Genomic DNA, 17,231 nt, shown 5'->3' with positions numbered 1-17,231 from the left:
CTTACTTCCATTTTACCGAAACATTTACTGAGAATTAGAATGGTTAAGGATGCAGGAGCCCAAGGTGCATGCCCCTGGCCTTGGTGCTTCAGCGAAACCCTTCTCTCAGCCTTGCACTCCATCCCGGTTGCTGCTACTGACTCACCCCAGTCCCCTTCTCTGGAGAATCACCCTCAGCTCACGGGAGCCACCTCATCCATGAAGTGAAGTAACCAGAGTCAGGGGAGAGCAGTTCCCAACCAGTAACTGATCAAGATGGGGTACAAAAGGCCAGCCTCTTTGCCTCCAGGAAAGGTACTTAATGCCAAACTGGCAAACAATACTGGTTAAGGAATCTGAAATTAATAAATTCCTTCAAACATTTCATTACATACCAATTAGCAGGAAGCGAAAAGTCAAATTAATCAGTCAAAATGTAATGGACACTAAAAATAGCCATTAACAAGAACATCAGAGACACAGGACAAACTCCAAACCTAATTACATTATTAAATATAAAAACATTAAATGCATTTTTCAAACCCTAAATTAGGCCCATGACTGTCAAGCAGTATTTAATATATTAAAATTGCTGAATAGCAAAAGAATCTAGAGACTTTGAATTCGTTTCAACAGCTGATTAACCAAAGTGGTTTTTGAAGTCTTAAAACAAGGAGAATATTTAGGAACTTGCTTTATAAAAGTAGTCACTGCTAAAGCAATATAATTCTGATTCACACTTGGCAAAACTGGAATAAGAAACATACATATTCCCCCCTCATAACATGAAATCCTAAGAACACTTAAAACTCAAATTCAACTCCACATATATATTTCATATAGATGTCAGAAGAATACACTTACATGCCAGCAGTTTTGAGACATAAAGAGTCTTGAATTCCACACTAATCTTTCTCAGAATATTTTATGCACCTTATTCCTGAATCAGTAATTTTCATACAGCAATGGGAAGAGTACATGAAAATTATATGATGCAATTACATTATATAATAATTTTGTGTAAAGACCAAACCTCTGAGAATATTCTATGATCTAAGCAGCTGACTTTGCAGTGCAGGAATGTTAACCCCTTTGGGATGTATTAAACGCTTTTTCTCTCATGAACGAACCCTGCGCTAGGTCTTCACTGCTACCTGGGGCTTTCTCGAGTCGTGGCGAGCGGGGCTACTCTCTAGCTGTGCTATGCAGGCTTCTCATTGCAGTCGCTTTTCTTGTTGTGGAGCACCAACTCCAGGTGCTCAGGCTTCTCTCCAGTTACAGCTTATGGGCTCTAGAATGTGGGCTCAGGAACTGGCACATATTGCCTCATGGCATGTGGGATCCTAGTTCCCAGACCAGGGATGGAACCCAGGTCCTTTGCATTGGCAGCAGGATTCTTAACCACTGGACCAGCAGGGAAGTCCCTCATGAGCATTTTAAAACATGTAATTAAAGCTTTCACCATCAGCAGCATTTAAATAAATATGTTCAGCAATTCCTTGAAGCACAGGAGTTCTCTATTTGATCTGGACTATATTTTGGAAAATATGTCACAACAATTTCTGTGTTGAACATCTGGTATGAAATAACAATTTCATTATCAAGACTTTCAGTAGGCTCACCATTAATAGTAATTCTCTTTAAACTAATTTTATAATAATGTCTTGTTAGTGTTGACAATAGATGGTTGCCATGTGAAAGTCACTCAGGGACACCAAAAGCCAAAATAATGATGTAAAGAAAACGTGTAAAGTAAAGGTACTTCTGAACACAGTAAAGAGTGGTGTCAATGGTTACCGAGGGGAAACTTAGGTGTCATTACTTACAGAGTCTAAGTAGAGGTTGAGTTTCCCATGGTCGTGTTCTACTTTTTTCACAGTATCACTCAGGGGAATGGCATCTGAGGACACAGTAAAACCACTGAGCAGGTTGACTTCCATAAGGGCCATGCCGCTTCTGGCTGGGCCCAGAAACCTAAATCAAGGATGACAGGAGAGACAAAAATCCTTTAGGAAAAACCTACAGCTGTTGGCAAACTATCTTCATATAGAAATTAAAACTGCCAAGTGTTATTCCAAATATTTACTGTTTCGTTGAAATAAGTTAACCGTAGAAAACTGTAAAAAGGTAACCCTTTCTTTACAGGTCTGAAATTCCTATAACTTTCAACCACATGAGGAAGAGAACAGTGGGTCCATTTGTCAGCCAGCATGAAATGCCTACAATGCAGCTGGCTTAGGCACCTGGGCTGTAATGAAAGCAACCTTTGCCCCTTCAGCAGGCAACTCTGTTTTTCAGTGGTTGATTCCAAACTGCATTGCATTTTTCATTTTCTCAAAAGTTGATGGTACTAAGTTCTCTGGCTCAAGGCTAGGAACTGAAAAAGAGGCATCACTTGACCAGTTAGCAGGAGATAGCGGCCAAGTCTTCAACAACCTTTTCTTCATCTGGTTTTAGAAAAAGAAGACCAGTAGGGAAGGTCCTTCCCTTTCTTCTCCCACATATTTGGAGCAAATTTTGTATTTTCTTTGGTGGCCTTGGGAGAATGACAAGCCTGGGAAAGTTTTATTACACGGCTTCTTTTCTAACCCTGCTGTACACATTGTGAGCATCAAAGCATCTGGGCACCAACAACATTTTGTCTCCTTTAAAATAAATATTTTTCTAAAAAAGACTAGGTGGCAAGAGCTTTTAGTTTGGATCTGAAGGAGCCCAGTGTCATTATGGAAAGGAGTTTGTCTCCAAGATGGAGGTCTCAGCATCGTTCAGTTAAGTTCCTGTTGTCCTTTAAATGGCAAAAGCAGGAAGGGCTAGCAGAAAATCTCACTTTTCCAAGCAGTAAACTGATGCCTGCCAAACATGACTGATTGAAAAGCCATACAGTACAAGTGCTGACTGTGGCTGGCTGGCAACCCCAGGCAGTCAAAACCATCTGCTGGTAATGTGCTCAAGAAGAGACGCTGCTGAAAACCAATATGGGCATTAAAACTGGAAGGGTTTTAGAGATGAGAAAAACAGCCAACCTGCCTAGATTCGATGACTGCAGTGTATCATCAGAAGTGCCTTAGCTGACCTGGTCTTTCCACCAGCCAGGGGTAGAACTTGTTAAATTGCCATGCCACAGAGAAACCCTGTCTGAGGTGAGTAAGAGCTTGGACCTTACTGACGAGAATAAAGAGCCTGAAACACCAGTTTTTCTTTTTATAAAGTGTCACTGAATGAATTCATTTAGAATGCTATTTGTATCTCATAGCAGATTTTTCTCAGAAAACTAGTTGCAGCGTCTAGATCCTTTTTATAAAGCCCCCAACCCTGATTAAAACACCTTCTCCAGATCCTCCACACACACAAAAAAAGATATAGATGTCCTCTACATAGCAAAGTTTATTGCCCATATGACTTCTGATGCTGGAATAAGATTTGGAATCGTGCATTTTTACATAAGCCCCTTATAGTGAAGCCCCATCATGGTCTGAATCTCAGTTTCACTTCATTTTCCTCTTCTGTGTCTTCACCTGACCTCCCTAAGAGGTAGAATCCATCTCATGGCCCCATAAGAACAATTTGCCCTTTTCAAAACTAGAATTTTATTGATTTGCTCTAAGCAGCTCTTTGCAGGAAACCACCCTCCTCAGGAAAGCTCTCTTCTTGTCATTTTAGCAAAGCTGCATTGTAACTAACCTTAAACCAGGCTCACCTCTGGCCAAGCACACTTCTCAAATCTTTTGATCACACAGTATCTTGCCTAGCCTGTTGGTTCTTTCCATAGATCAAAGGAGTACAAATGAAGAATAAATAATTAACAGATGACCAGATCTCTTCCCTAGCTTCCCCTTTAAGTAATCTCATGAACAAACTATATGAACAAGACAGAATCTAGAGGAAGATCATAAGAAGTCGACAAGCCTGCGGGCAGGGCAAGGTGGTGATGGCTCCGACTCCCATCTCAATGACCGACAGACTGTTTCCCCAATTTCCCTTTAAAAACCATTACTACTGAGCAGAATCCTCAGAGCTGGTCTCAGGACATGAGTCCACCTTCTCCCCAGACTGCCAGTTTTTCTTATTAAAGCATCTTTTCTTTCAACCAGTGACTGTCTCTTGAGTATTGATTTCTAAACAGCCAGCAGCCAAACCTGAGTTCAGTAACATTGTTTTCAGGAATCATTTTTATTAATTTTTGTCTCCTCTTTCAAATAGTAAGTACTGTGAAGATAAGGCTATATCTTTTTGGCTAACCTTAATATTCCAAATCCTGACACTACATAATGGAAACTCAGCCAATATTTACTGAGTGAATGAATGACTGAAGGAGTGAATGAGAAAAGCAGGGATAATAATAGCACCAACTTTATAGAATAACTCCAAGGATTAAATGAGTTGCATGTGCAAGTCATGGTGCGATGCCTAGCATGTAAGTTTGTGATAGATGCAGATGCTGTGCTGTGCTTAGTCACTCAGTTGTGTCCAACTCTTTCCGACACCATGGACATTGGCCTGCCAGGCTCCTCTGTTCACAGGGATTCTCCGGGCAAGAATACTGGAGTGGGTTACCATGCCCTCCTCCAGGGGATCTTCCCAACCCAGGGATCGAACCCAGGTCTCCCGCATTGCAGGCAGATTCTTTACTGTCTGAGCTACTGGAGAAGCCCAAATGCAGGTGGGTGTTGTTTAAATAATAATGATAATAACTTGATGTTGTTATTCTGGAACAGAGCCCAGTTTCAATCTTAGTGAAGGATAATGGGAGTCCTACTTTCTCAGCTAAATAGGAAGCCACTGCAGACATTCTGATATTCCCATGCTGCTGGTTCAAAATGCCCAAATAGGTGAGGAAGGGGGCAAACACATGTGGCAATTTATACTAAAATCAGGAATAAGGAGACTCAAGACAGTAGGGATGACAGCAGTAATGAAGAAGACTGGGTTCAGGCAATGGCTAAGAAGACTGACCACCGGGAGGAACACCTAGAGATGACCTTAGAAGGACCTGGAGGTTCAGTATCACATCAGTGACATCCAGCCCACCAAGAGTCCAAGGCCAATCAGATGCTATAGTAAGTGTTAGCCGTTCAGTCATGTCTGACTCTTTGCAACCCCATGGTCAACTCCCGCCAGGCTCCTCTGTCCATGTAATTCTCCAGGCAAGGGTACTGAAGTGAGTAGCCAATCCCTTCTCCAGGGGATCTTCCTGACCCAGTGATGAAACCTGGGTCTCCTGCATTGCAGGCAGATTCTTTACTGTCTGAGCCACCAAAAAAGCCCAATCAGACACTATGGGATATTTAAAAAGGGCAGGCAGCAGCTCGTCAAGATCAGTGCATAATAGAGTAACACCGAGCTTAACCACAGTAGATTGACAAAGAAGAAACTATAAAGTCTCTTGATTCGAGAACTTTCTGAAGGAGTTGCTCTCAAACTGCTGTATGCATCAGAATAAGCAAGAAAGCTGAAGGTGGCTTCATAGACCCTGAATCTGTAAAGTCAGTAGTCTTGAAGTGAATACTTTTTGCTTAACAAGATCCTCAGATGCTCTGGACACAGACCAAATTTAATAGTCACTTTATTAAATGCTCCCAGAAGCTGTGAGTGCCTAAATATCCAATGCAAAGATCTTCTAAATTGGAACTATTTCACTGTATCTTAAAAAAACTAGGCTCTTCATTGAACTTGCACTTTTATGAAGTTCTGAGTTAAGTGTATAACACAAAAAGTTAAATGTGAACCTAGAATAATTGGTTAATGGAAAAATGAACAACAAAAAGAAATAATCAATTTTGGAGTATTGATCATGATTCATTAAGGTTTTTGAATGGAAACAGTGGCAGACTTTATTTTCTTGGGCTCCAAAATCACTGCAGATGGTGACTGTAGCCACAAAATTAAAAGATGCTTGCTCCTTGGAAGAAAGGCTATGACAAATCTAGATAGCATATTAAAGCAGCAATATCACTTTGCCAACAAAGATCCATGTAGTCAAAGCTATAGTTTTTCCAGGAGTCATGTACAGATGTGAGAGTTGGACCATAAAGAAGGCTGAGTGCCGAAGACCTGATGTTTTTGAACTATGATGCTGGAGAAGACTCTTGAGAGTCCCTTGGACAGCAAGGCAATCAAACCAGTCAATCCTAAAGGAAGTCAACCCTGAATATTCATTGGAAGGACTGATGCTGAAGCTGAAGCTCTAATACTTTGGCTCCCTGATGAGAAGATCCATCTCACTGGAAAAGACCCTGATGCTGGGAAAAATTGAAGGCAGGAAGAGAAGGGGATGACAGAGGATGAGATGGTTAGACAATACCACTGATTCAATGGACATGAGTTTGAGCAAACTCCAGGAGCTGGTGATGGACAGGGAAGCCTGGTGTGCTGCAGTCCACGGGGCCGCAAAGAATCAGACACAACTGAGTGACTGAATGACAGTTAAAGTTTTTATAAATTAAAATTGAGTTTTACTAAACTTTTCTATGAAAGTTTATTATAAATACAAGAAAAACTTGCAAATATTGATAATTTGAGCATGTGGAGAAAGGTTTAAATACAATTAGCATTCTAGTTTGTAATCAGAAGTATATTGTGTAACTGAAATCTTTGCTAAATGTAACTCCTTATAGTAATACAGTTAGATAACTATATAGTTATATAATTAAATATATAAATAGTCATATGCTGCTGCTAAGTCACTTCAGTCGTGTCTGACTCTTTGTGACCCCATGGACTGTAGACCACCAGGTTCCTCTGTCCATGGAATTCTCCAGGCAAGACTACTGGAGTGGATTTCCATTTCCTTCTCCATAAATAGTCATATATATTTAATTATTCAAATTTATTTTTTAAGGAGGAAGAGGGAGGACTTAGATACCAACCTTGTGCACACATTCAAATCCAAGTGATTGACATCATCTTTATTATCTTTTACAGCAACATCTAAGTCAAATGATTCCTGATCTTGGATAGATCTTCGGCTTTTAGAAGATCTGGAATTTTTCACATTATAAATAACATTAAGCTGCAATAAATAACAAAAGAGCATAAGTAATAAGTCATTAGCAATAAACTGGTTTAATTATATATTCTAAAAATTAAGTAATGATTCTCTGGGATAAACTCAACTAAATTTGTAATTTTCAATCTAAAAAAAATTTTAGTTTTACTAGCTAGCAAAGTATCATTATTTACAAATATAATTATAAAAGTTAATAAACTGATTTTTAAAGTTGAGAAAAATTGTTAGGGAATATTCAAAATTTCATAGATCATCGTGGACAATATTCACAGATATTGTTTTTTTCAAATATTGTAAAACATTCCCATGAGGGAACAAGCTAAACTATTGCCAAGTTTCTTGAAAGCATCCACTAATTTCTAAGCTCTGTTGCCCAGCTGGAGTCATTTTTCACAAACTGGAACTATTGGTAAGATAAATCAAAATATCTTTATCCAAAAGCCTTGGTGGAACAGAAACCTATTCAACTGCTAAGGCTTCTTTTTGATTATACAATGTTTTTCGAAGATGATGAAATAAATGATGGATTTCAAGTCAACTGGGTCTTTATATTCAAGAAATCTTGCAGTTTATTTCTAAAAAATAGCTTTGCTTTTTATCACTCAAAAGGGGTCAACACTACTGCAAACCTGAGAGTCTTCCTTGCCCTCTTTTTTCCAGAGCACTTTCAAAAACATTAACTAAAGGAAATGTCAATACCTATTTCTGGGTAACCAGCTTTTTTGCCATTTTCTTCTCCATTACAAGAAGTACCTATTGGTCCCTACCTTTTGTTTTCTTCACATTGATACAGACAAACAACTGGTGAACATTCTGACCAGTAGGTACCAAATTTACTGTTGTGTCCTTAGACCTCATATAAAAATCACTTGACTTTACCTATACAGTAATTTATCTATATTTGGTTTATCAAGAATGAATTCAAACCAACTGGTGGTTTAAATACGTATAATTTTTCAAGCTTATCTAAAATATCCTGTGTATTTACTTTTGGATTTATTATTCACATTAAAAGATAGCTTGAGAATGAGTATTTTCACATGGTCTTTGTTGGTAAAGACCAATACAAGTTATTTACTCTTTCCTCTTTCTATCCTTTTCATCAAACACTGTTCCTTTTAATTGTGATTTTTTTCCCTGATTAAAAGAAAACATTTACTGTATTTTGAGTATTATACAAAATAATCTTCACATTATTTTTAAGTTTCTAAATTATACCTGACCATGTGCCCTAAGCATTGTGTCTTGGCAAAAGCATCTGTTCTCTCAACCAGGATAGTTGTACTGGTTTTTGAAAAAGTATCTTTTCTCTACAACAGTCTTTTTAAAAAACTTTCTCAGGGTTTCCCTGGTGGCTCAGTGGTAAAGAATCCACCTGCCAAGAGTCCACCAGGAGACACGCATTCCATCCCTGGGTTGGGAAGATCCCCTGGAGAAGGAGATGGCAACCCACTCCAGTATCCCTGGGAAATCCCACATGAACAGAGGAGCCTGGCAGACTACAGTCCATGGGGGTCATAAAAGAGTCGGACACGACTTAGTAACTAAACAACTTTCTCAGTAAAGCTGTCAGGGTTTGTTTGGTTTGTTTTTTCTAACCAAGTACGTAGTATATAAAAATCATGGGGATTTAAAACCATGTTATTGGGATGCAAAATAGGTTTTAAGTCCCCATGATTTTCATGTATTATTAAGTAAAATAACTTCCATTCAGTATTTTATATACTACCTCCATTTAACTGTATCCCAGTTACACCATAAAGGGTAGATTTCTTTGAATTTTCTTCCTATAGTAGAGCACTGAACATATTATGCTCTAATTGTTTTATTTACAATAATATAAAATTTTACATCAAAGGGACACATTTCCTATCTTCAAGTCAATTATTTATAATACCATGTTGACCTTCATATTGTTAGATGAATATTAAGAAATAGTAAGTAAAACGCTACATATTTATCAAGTCACAATAGAAACTCTACCAATAAAAATAAAAAAAAAAGAAACTCTACCCAGCATTATGTTTGAGCTACATTTTCACACACAAAAAAGGTGAGAGTTCCCAACAGTTCGCATGACTCATATTGGAGGATTTTAACCCTCACCTCAAAAAGTATTTAACACTCAAGAAATATTCTTCTGACACATTATCAACTCATATAATTGCTAGTCTACTCATTAGCTAGTCACAGCTCTAACACTTTTTATTAAAGATAGTGATTTATTTTGCTGTCATAGAAATAAACCTTTAATAATTTTGTCATCTAAGTTCAAGATTTATCAGTGCCTCAAATCGAAGAATTATTATAGCAAGTCATATTTAACAAAACAAAAAATAAACATTATTACATACCTGACAAATAGCATATCCAAAACCATTTGCAGAAATATTCACTGCAGTTGGCTGTACTGCAGCAAGCTGAATAAAAGTGGGAAAAAAGTAAATATGGCTAAGTGTCCATATCCAGGCCCTCCCAGCCAGCACAGACCACTGTTTTCCCTCATCAGGAGTGTGAGCTGTCTGCACTTGAAAGCTCTAACAACTTTACATGGAAAATACATAGCTAGTAGGAAGCTCAGGGAGCCCAGTTAGGTCTGTGATAACCTAGAGGAGGGAGAATGTTGCGGGGAGAGGCTCAAGAGGGAGGGGATACATGTACACATGTAGCTAATTCACTTCGCTGTACAGCAGAAATTTACATAGCATTGCAAAGCAATTATACTCCAGTAACAAAGTCTTTAAAAAAATTTAATTTAAAAAAAGAACTTCTTTTACACAGGTCACTATGAAGGTCAATTTTGATGATGATAAATAATAATTACTATGACAAAATTAATACCTTATATATGTTTTGACAATTAAAAATACTTTTCTGCAAATAATTTCATTGGTATGTAAATATACTGAATTATGGTCAATGTCTTTAAAAACGTTACTAATTTCTGTTCATGGTTTAAATTACCTTCGGACATATGAAAATTAGATAAACCCAGAGGGATCGGGTAGAGAGGGAGGTGGGAGGGGGGATCGAGATGGGGAATACATGTAAATCCATGGCTGATTCATGTCAATGTATGACAAAAACCACTACAATACTGTAAAGTAATTAGCCTCCAACTAATCAAAATAAATGAAAAAAAAAGAATCCATAAAATAATAATGATTATTAGCAAGTTGTAAGCAAAATGTTAAGATCACACACTTCTTTTTCTTTTTTTTAAACTGAAGAGAACTGATTATTCCATAAAAAAGAACAGATCGCAGCTTGCCTATTTCTTCATCTAGACCAATCACTTAGATACACATGTGCTGGTTTTAACTAGCATCATGGAAATTAAGCATTCTGTAGCCTGAAATGTTATCGTTCAACAAGTAAAAAATACATATTCAATAAAGAAAAATACAGTTCAAACAATTACTCTCCATAATGCCTAAATAGACTCTGTGTTTTTTCCTCTACCTGTTTAATCAAAAGCGCACATGAATCAAATTGCTGCTTCATCTTGTGTGTAAATAGAAGGCTTCACATAATTATTTTTCAAGTCAATAAAATCCTCCTTCCTTCCCCACTCACCTTACTTCCTCCCACAAATGTTAAACAGTAAACAAGTATTTTTCTTTAGACCTGGATCAGGCATGGTAGGAGATTAAAAGCAAGAAGTTGAAAATACAGTCCAGAACTGATACAAGATTAATGAAGTGTATTTTGGGATATAATTTTTTTAAAAAAGAACTTTACACAGCCCCACAAGTCAAACGTTATGGGTAAACCAGATAAGAGGGGTGAAGGCAGAGGAAGTTCACATTAGTGCTATGGAAGCCCTTCTGTAGGGACTGAAGCAAGAAAGATAAGAATGAGAAGTCCTCCCTTCCTCCTCAAGCCTCCCTTAGCATCCAAGTCCCTGGCCTTTCTGAGAACACAATGACATGCTATCACTGACCTGGACCAACACTATTCCTTCCTTTTCCTTTGCTATCACCCCTTCTCCCTCAGGTTCTAGTCTTGAAGTTACTGCTTTCCTCCATTACCCTCAACTTCCTGCAAGGTTAGCCAAGGGAATAAAGTTAGGGTCTAGCACAGTCCTTTATCCCATTTTTAAGGAAAAAATTCTACTGCTGGTTCTATCAACTCCTAAGAGGAATGTGGTACAACCAAAAGGAACATGGTCTTTGAAACAACAGGTTCAAATTCTAGCTCTACTGTTACTAGCAACATGATTGTGGGCAAGTTACTTAAACTCCCTTAGCCTCAGTTTTATAATATGTATAGTGGGGATAAAAGTACTTGCTCCTTAGTCTTGGTTTGAAAAGTAAATACAATATAGCACACACAAAGAAATCTGGCACAGGGTCTGCAAAGAGGAGGAGCTCAAAGAGTATTCATTCATCTCCCAATATGACTGGACCCATGTTTTCGCCTTTCCCAAATCTTTGCAAAGTTCTCATCCCCTTCTCCCTTCCCCCACTCAGCAAATTCAACCACAAAGAGGGTACTCCTTCCTGTCGGGACACAGCTCTGGGAACAAGTCTTTGTTTTAGTCAACAGAAAGAAAATCATCAACAGATGGGAACACCTACACAGATATTCAGATAACCACCCCCTTGTCCACACCTCTGCCATCTGGAGAAGAAAGCGGTTCTGTGTGTCAATCACAAACTTCACAGGACTCAGTGAACTGGGCCCCTCCACAGTCACTTGGATATTTGTCTCTTCTACATTCATTAAAGCTGCAAATTCAGATAGGGCCTTCAAGGCCACAATGGTGTCCTGTTGAGGGGAAAAAAAGATTTGTGCACATAAGCATTTTTTAAGGCTTCCAAAGAGTAAATTTCAGTAATGTTTAGGATACCACTACACACTCATCCACCTTTCTTGGGTGAGGAGCTCACCTAGGTCCACCTTTGAATTTGGTTGACCTGGATACAGGAAAGACTCAGAATCTGCTGACTAGAGCTGAGATCCTACTGTACCAGACACCACAGGTGGAAAATGGCTACTAAGACAGGGAACTAATTTATCCTATATGAGTATCAGATATGATGTCTATATCAACGATGGGAAAAAATTAAAATTAATAACAAGTCCTTAAAGTTACTAAACTTTTAAACTGCCATGTAATTTTATGAAGTCATGAAAAAAAGGAACCACATTAGTAAATATATATATATTCCATATACATATATATATATAACCAGTCAATCCTAAAGGAAATCAACCCTGAACACGCATTGGAAAGACTAAGGCTGACACTGAAGCTCCAGTACTTTGGCCACCTGATTGTGAAGAATCGATCCACTGGAAAAGACCCTGATGCTGGGAAAGATCGAAGGCAAAAGGAAAAGAGGGCGGCAGAGGGTGAGATAGCTGGATGGCATCACCAATTCAATGGACATGAACTTGGGCAAGACAAGAAGACCTAGCATGCTGCAGTCCATGGGGTCACAAAGAGTCAGACATGACTGAGCAACTGAACAACATGTACATTTAATTTTTTATATAATTAGTTTTGGGCTTCCCTGGTAGCTCAGCTGGTAAAGAATCCGCCTGCAATGCAGGAGACCCTGGTTCAATTCCTGGGTCAGGAAGTTCCCCTGGAGAAGGGATAGGCTACCCACTCCAGTATTTTTGGACTTCCCCTGTGGCTCAGATGGTAAAGAATCTGCCTGCAATGTGGGAGACCTGGGTTCGATCCCTGGGTTGGGAAGATCCCCTGGAGGAGGGCATGGCAACCCACTCCAGTATTCTTGCCTGGAGAATCCCATGGACAGAGGAGCCTGGTGGGCTACAGTCCATGGGGTTGCAGAGGGTCAGGCATGACAGCACAGCAGAGCAGAATTAGTTTTACCTATATATAGTTATTTATATAGGTAGATAGCTAAAGAAATTGAAACCGATCCTCACTCACCTGGGTAGATGCAAAACCTCCCAAGCTATTTCTCTGCCTGCTTAGCCACCTCATAATCGGAATTCCCTCAGGAACCTGATGCTGCAAGAAATGTGAGAGCAGCGCATAGGCTGCAACTTCAATATCCAGGGAGCTCGGCTGCCAGGATTCGGACAGTCTGGACACCGATGACACCCAGAATTGCAGGCCTCCTGCAGAAGAAAAGTGGTAACGGTCTGGCCAATTACAGAAAAATTACACTTGATACCACTGAACATTCCTATACTGGTCCAAGTTCTCCTTGACTAGCATAAAAATACACATATTTGTATACATGTGTATATTTCTGCCAAGCAAATATATGTATAATCACACACACAAATAAACATGCCTTTTCTTAAACTTATTAAATTTATAAATTTTCATCCTTTTCCTATTACTTATATTTGAGGACATTTTCATGAAAATATTTTCCCAAGAGAAATTCCATATGTCTGGCTCAAGACTAAACAGCTATAAATTTTTTGAAAAAATCATAGTATATTCCAGACCATCCCAAAATATTTTCGGACACGTTGGAAAGAAACGTATTCTGGGAATCTGCCATTAAGCAGTTCTAACATTCTGGGAAACACTCCTTTTTCCATTATCTGAAAGTTAGTGTTATAAGTTCAAAATCCAAGACCCCAGGAAAAAAATGAGAGACCCTGGCCAGCTCAACAATCTTCCTAGACATAGTCCTGCTAGCCCCCAGGAGAAACATCCTACTTACTACCCACTCCCCCTTGTCTCAAATATTACCATTTAGATGATGATTACATTTGAGTGGAAGGTAACACAACTACCACTTAGCCAAGCAGAGAAGCAGAAATGTCAAGGATTACTTCAGCCTCTATGCAATAAACCTTCTAGTCCCCAACACTGCAATAGGCAATAAGGATTTAACCTAAATTACTGCTAACAACCTGGGTTCAATCCCTGGGATGGGAAGATCCCCTGGAGGAGGAAATGGCAACCTACTCCAGTATTCTTGCTCGGGAAATCCCATGGACAGAAAATCCTGGGAGGGCTACAGTCCCTGGGGTCACCAAGAGTCAGACATGACCAAGGACAAATGCACTGCTGATAATAACACAATATTTTTTACAGTCTCAGAAGCCTCTAAAGCACTTTCCATAATTAGCCTGTTTTGAATTCAAAGATATTCAAAATCAGTCGACATCACCTAAAATTATTTTTGCCCACCCCATCCCCTTCCACCACACACACACACACACACACACACACACACACACCTGGATCCCTCACACACACACACACACACACACACACACACACACACACACACACACACACACACACCTGGATCCCTGACTATAGAGGGCATTCGGGAAGTAATAACACATGTACTTTTTGTCCTACTGTAGCCCACAAGCAGTGCTCATTCCAAAACTGTTAAAAAATCATACACACAGCTTGCTAATGGCATTTCTGACATTCGTATTTCTATTAGCATTTTAATTCACATTTTTGAACACATGGTAAGCCCTGCACATTACCTCATTTAATCTTCGTACCAATCCTAAAAGTGGTGTTATTCCCCTCTGACAGATAGGGAAACTGAAGCTCAGAAAGGTAACCGAACTAGAATTTGAGCCCAAGTCTTTCCAAAAACCAAGGCCACAAAACCAGAAATGGCATCAGACAACTCGAAGGGTAACAGACACAAGGCAGAACATGTCTAAAAGAAGGAAACACCCAAAGCACGAAACTCTCTAGAAAACCCTTGGGGAGAGTCACAGCAGGGTGACCATGTCAACCCATCATGATTTTACCTGCATCGCATTTTCAGGCCATTCAGATGTAAGTGTAATCACCTTCATACCGGTGTACAAAACTTTCTCATGTCATGCACACATTTCATAATGCACGGGGGCTACACGCTTACCTTCTTGTTCTGATCTCCAAGTCAGCATGTCCAAAGCTTCCTTGGCTTTAGGGCTCCTCCCAGATGACAGCGCGTAAGTTACAAGTGCCAGGGTGTAATTGTCGGAAATTCCCCTATCGAATTCAGACTCCAAAAAGTTGATAGACTCCTGCACATCAATATTAGGCTGGAAAGAAAAGAATACACATTTTACTATTCAACATAACCTGTCACCACACACATATTTATATAAAAAGTATTTTCAAACATTCATTCAAAAACAAGTTCAGCACCTACTAAGCACCTGACATTGTCCTAGACAATGGAAATCAACCCTGATCGCTGACAATTAAAGATCTGCCATGTATTTTGAAAATAATACCACTTTTCAGGTTTTACAAGCAAATAGGCACCATTCTATAGAGGGAATAAAACATAAGAACTGGTGCTTTTGCCAGTGTTTCTCCCACTGACTATCATGAACTAAGAAGAGGACATAAAATGTAACCTGAGAAAGATACTTCACATATATGATCTAAGGTACTGAAGCTCTAAATTGAGGGGAAAGATTAAATCCTACATGCCTAGTACTAGGCTAGGAAAACTGCAGGATCTTAATATTGAGAATGGCTGCTTTTGATTATTTGCAGTCGGCAATAAGCAGTAAAAGGCATCAATCACTTAGACAGCTTTAGAGCAAAATTAAGCTCATTTGCATAACTTTCCAGGCACATTCATCCTCACCCAGACATCCATGCCCACTTAACATGCTTTTTAGAGTGTGGGTGTAGTTTTTACTTGGGCTTCCCAGGTAGCACTAGTAGTAAAGAACCCTCTTGCCAATACAGGAGACATAAGACATGCAGGTTTGACCCCTGGGTGGGGAGATCCCCTGGAGGAGGGCATAGCAACCCACTCCAGTATTCTTGTCTGGAGAATCCCATGGACAGAGAAGCCTAACGGGTTATAATCCACATAGTCACAAAGAGTCAGACATGACTGAAGCTACTTAGCACACACGCCTGTACTTTTTTTAAATTAGTAGACATTATAATTGCTCCAGGGTATTTTAGAAATTAAAAAAAAAATCTTTAACAATCTAAGTTTGCTAGAACACATTCCCAAATTCTGAAGAATTTTTTGTCTAAAAAATTAACTTTCCAGTGATTAAATATGTGTCGACTTATCTTACCAATAACAAGAACACTTAATATTACAAAGTGTAAAATGCAAAATGTATTACAAAATGTAAAAATATTACATTTTTAGACTTCTCTTTGTTTACTCAATAGAGTGGGTTGATATTTTCATTCTCAGCTGTTGGAATGTGTCCCCAAATGCAAAGCAAAAGAGTACTCCAATTCAAGACTTCAAATGTGATGGAATATTGCAAAATTCTTTATGTTTCCAGACATGTATTTGACCCATCAAGACCTACCTTTCTTGTGATTTCCCACCCATTATTTATTAAAGATTAAATACCTGATACTTTTTATATCCCAGGAGAGAAGTCACAATATAAGCCGTAAGAGTTACAGGACTTTTATTGCCACCTTGAAGCTCACTGTGGATCACTCTTCCTGGCTCCCAAAATTCACCGTTGGATTTCTGATGTCCTTTGAGCCAAGTATATGTTCTGTGTAACACATTCTGATCAATGTCTATGTAAGGATCAGCTTCAAGGAAACTTCTTAAAACAAAAGCTGACAACCTTGGTGGAAAGGGGGGGAAAATTACATAAAATACACTTTATAAAGTCCTCCAAATTACACCAAGCAAGAAAACACCAACAATAACACTTTTCCCCCATCAAAAGATTCTCCAAAGGGCCAATCACTGAACAGAAAACGACCACAAGACTCAAAGTAAACGACTCAGCCAGGCAGAGGGTACAGTTTCCCACAAGCGTGGCCGGGAAATTCCAGGTCAGCTCACAAAACAGCAGAGCTGGTAAAGAACCTGGAAATCATCTCATCCCACCTCATTATTTTATAGGCTGAGAATCTGAAACTCAGAGAGAGTTAAATAAATGGTCCAAGGTTATTCACCTGTGGACTGTTCTGGGTATTTACCTAGGAAGAGCTCATCGCACATTTGGTTCAACCCTAAAGCAATGGATGAAGTATGTTTAGTCCACAATCAAACTGTAGTACTTTTAAGTAGAGCAAATGGATATTTCTATCCTATAGGACAGCAACCAGCAAATTACAGTCTGTGGACCAATACTGTTTGGGCCAAAGACAGCCCACCGTCTCCTTATATGTACCTCTTCCCACCCCTACCCTACACCTAAAACGGTTTTTGTTTTAAGGAGAAGAAGAGAGGGTGAAGGGAAAAAGAAAAAACATGCAACTGAGGTTCTATGTCCTAGCATATTTACTATCTGACCCTTTAAAGAAAAAGTATGCCAATCTCTGCTACAGAACACTAAA

The 17,231-nt window shown here is 39.1% G+C and overlaps 1 protein-coding gene across 1 annotated transcript in view; it reads right to left on the bottom strand.

The window, feature by feature from the left end:
* The window catches only part of CD109 (CD109 molecule), a 133,232-nt gene that overhangs the window by 7,224 nt on the left and 108,777 nt on the right, over positions 1 to 17,231 (bottom strand). The window contains exons 25-31 of the mRNA XM_065911293.1: positions 16,282 to 16,510; positions 14,821 to 14,986; positions 12,894 to 13,084; positions 11,600 to 11,755; positions 9,340 to 9,405; positions 6,846 to 6,988; positions 1,806 to 1,953 (exon numbers count right to left, since the gene is read on the bottom strand). Of these exons, the coding sequence (XP_065767365.1) occupies positions 1,806 to 1,953; positions 6,846 to 6,988; positions 9,340 to 9,405; positions 11,600 to 11,755; positions 12,894 to 13,084; positions 14,821 to 14,986; positions 16,282 to 16,510 (1,099 nt within the window). The remainder of the gene's footprint in view (positions 1 to 1,805; positions 1,954 to 6,845; positions 6,989 to 9,339; positions 9,406 to 11,599; positions 11,756 to 12,893; positions 13,085 to 14,820; positions 14,987 to 16,281; positions 16,511 to 17,231) is intronic.

Source organism: Muntiacus reevesi, chromosome 19, assembly GCF_963930625.1.
Source record: "Muntiacus reevesi chromosome 19, mMunRee1.1, whole genome shotgun sequence".
NCBI classification, from domain to species: domain Eukaryota; kingdom Metazoa; phylum Chordata; class Mammalia; order Artiodactyla; family Cervidae; genus Muntiacus; species Muntiacus reevesi.
Note: the sequence above shows the minus strand (reverse complement) of the source record. Positions and strands in the feature narration are given on the sequence as shown.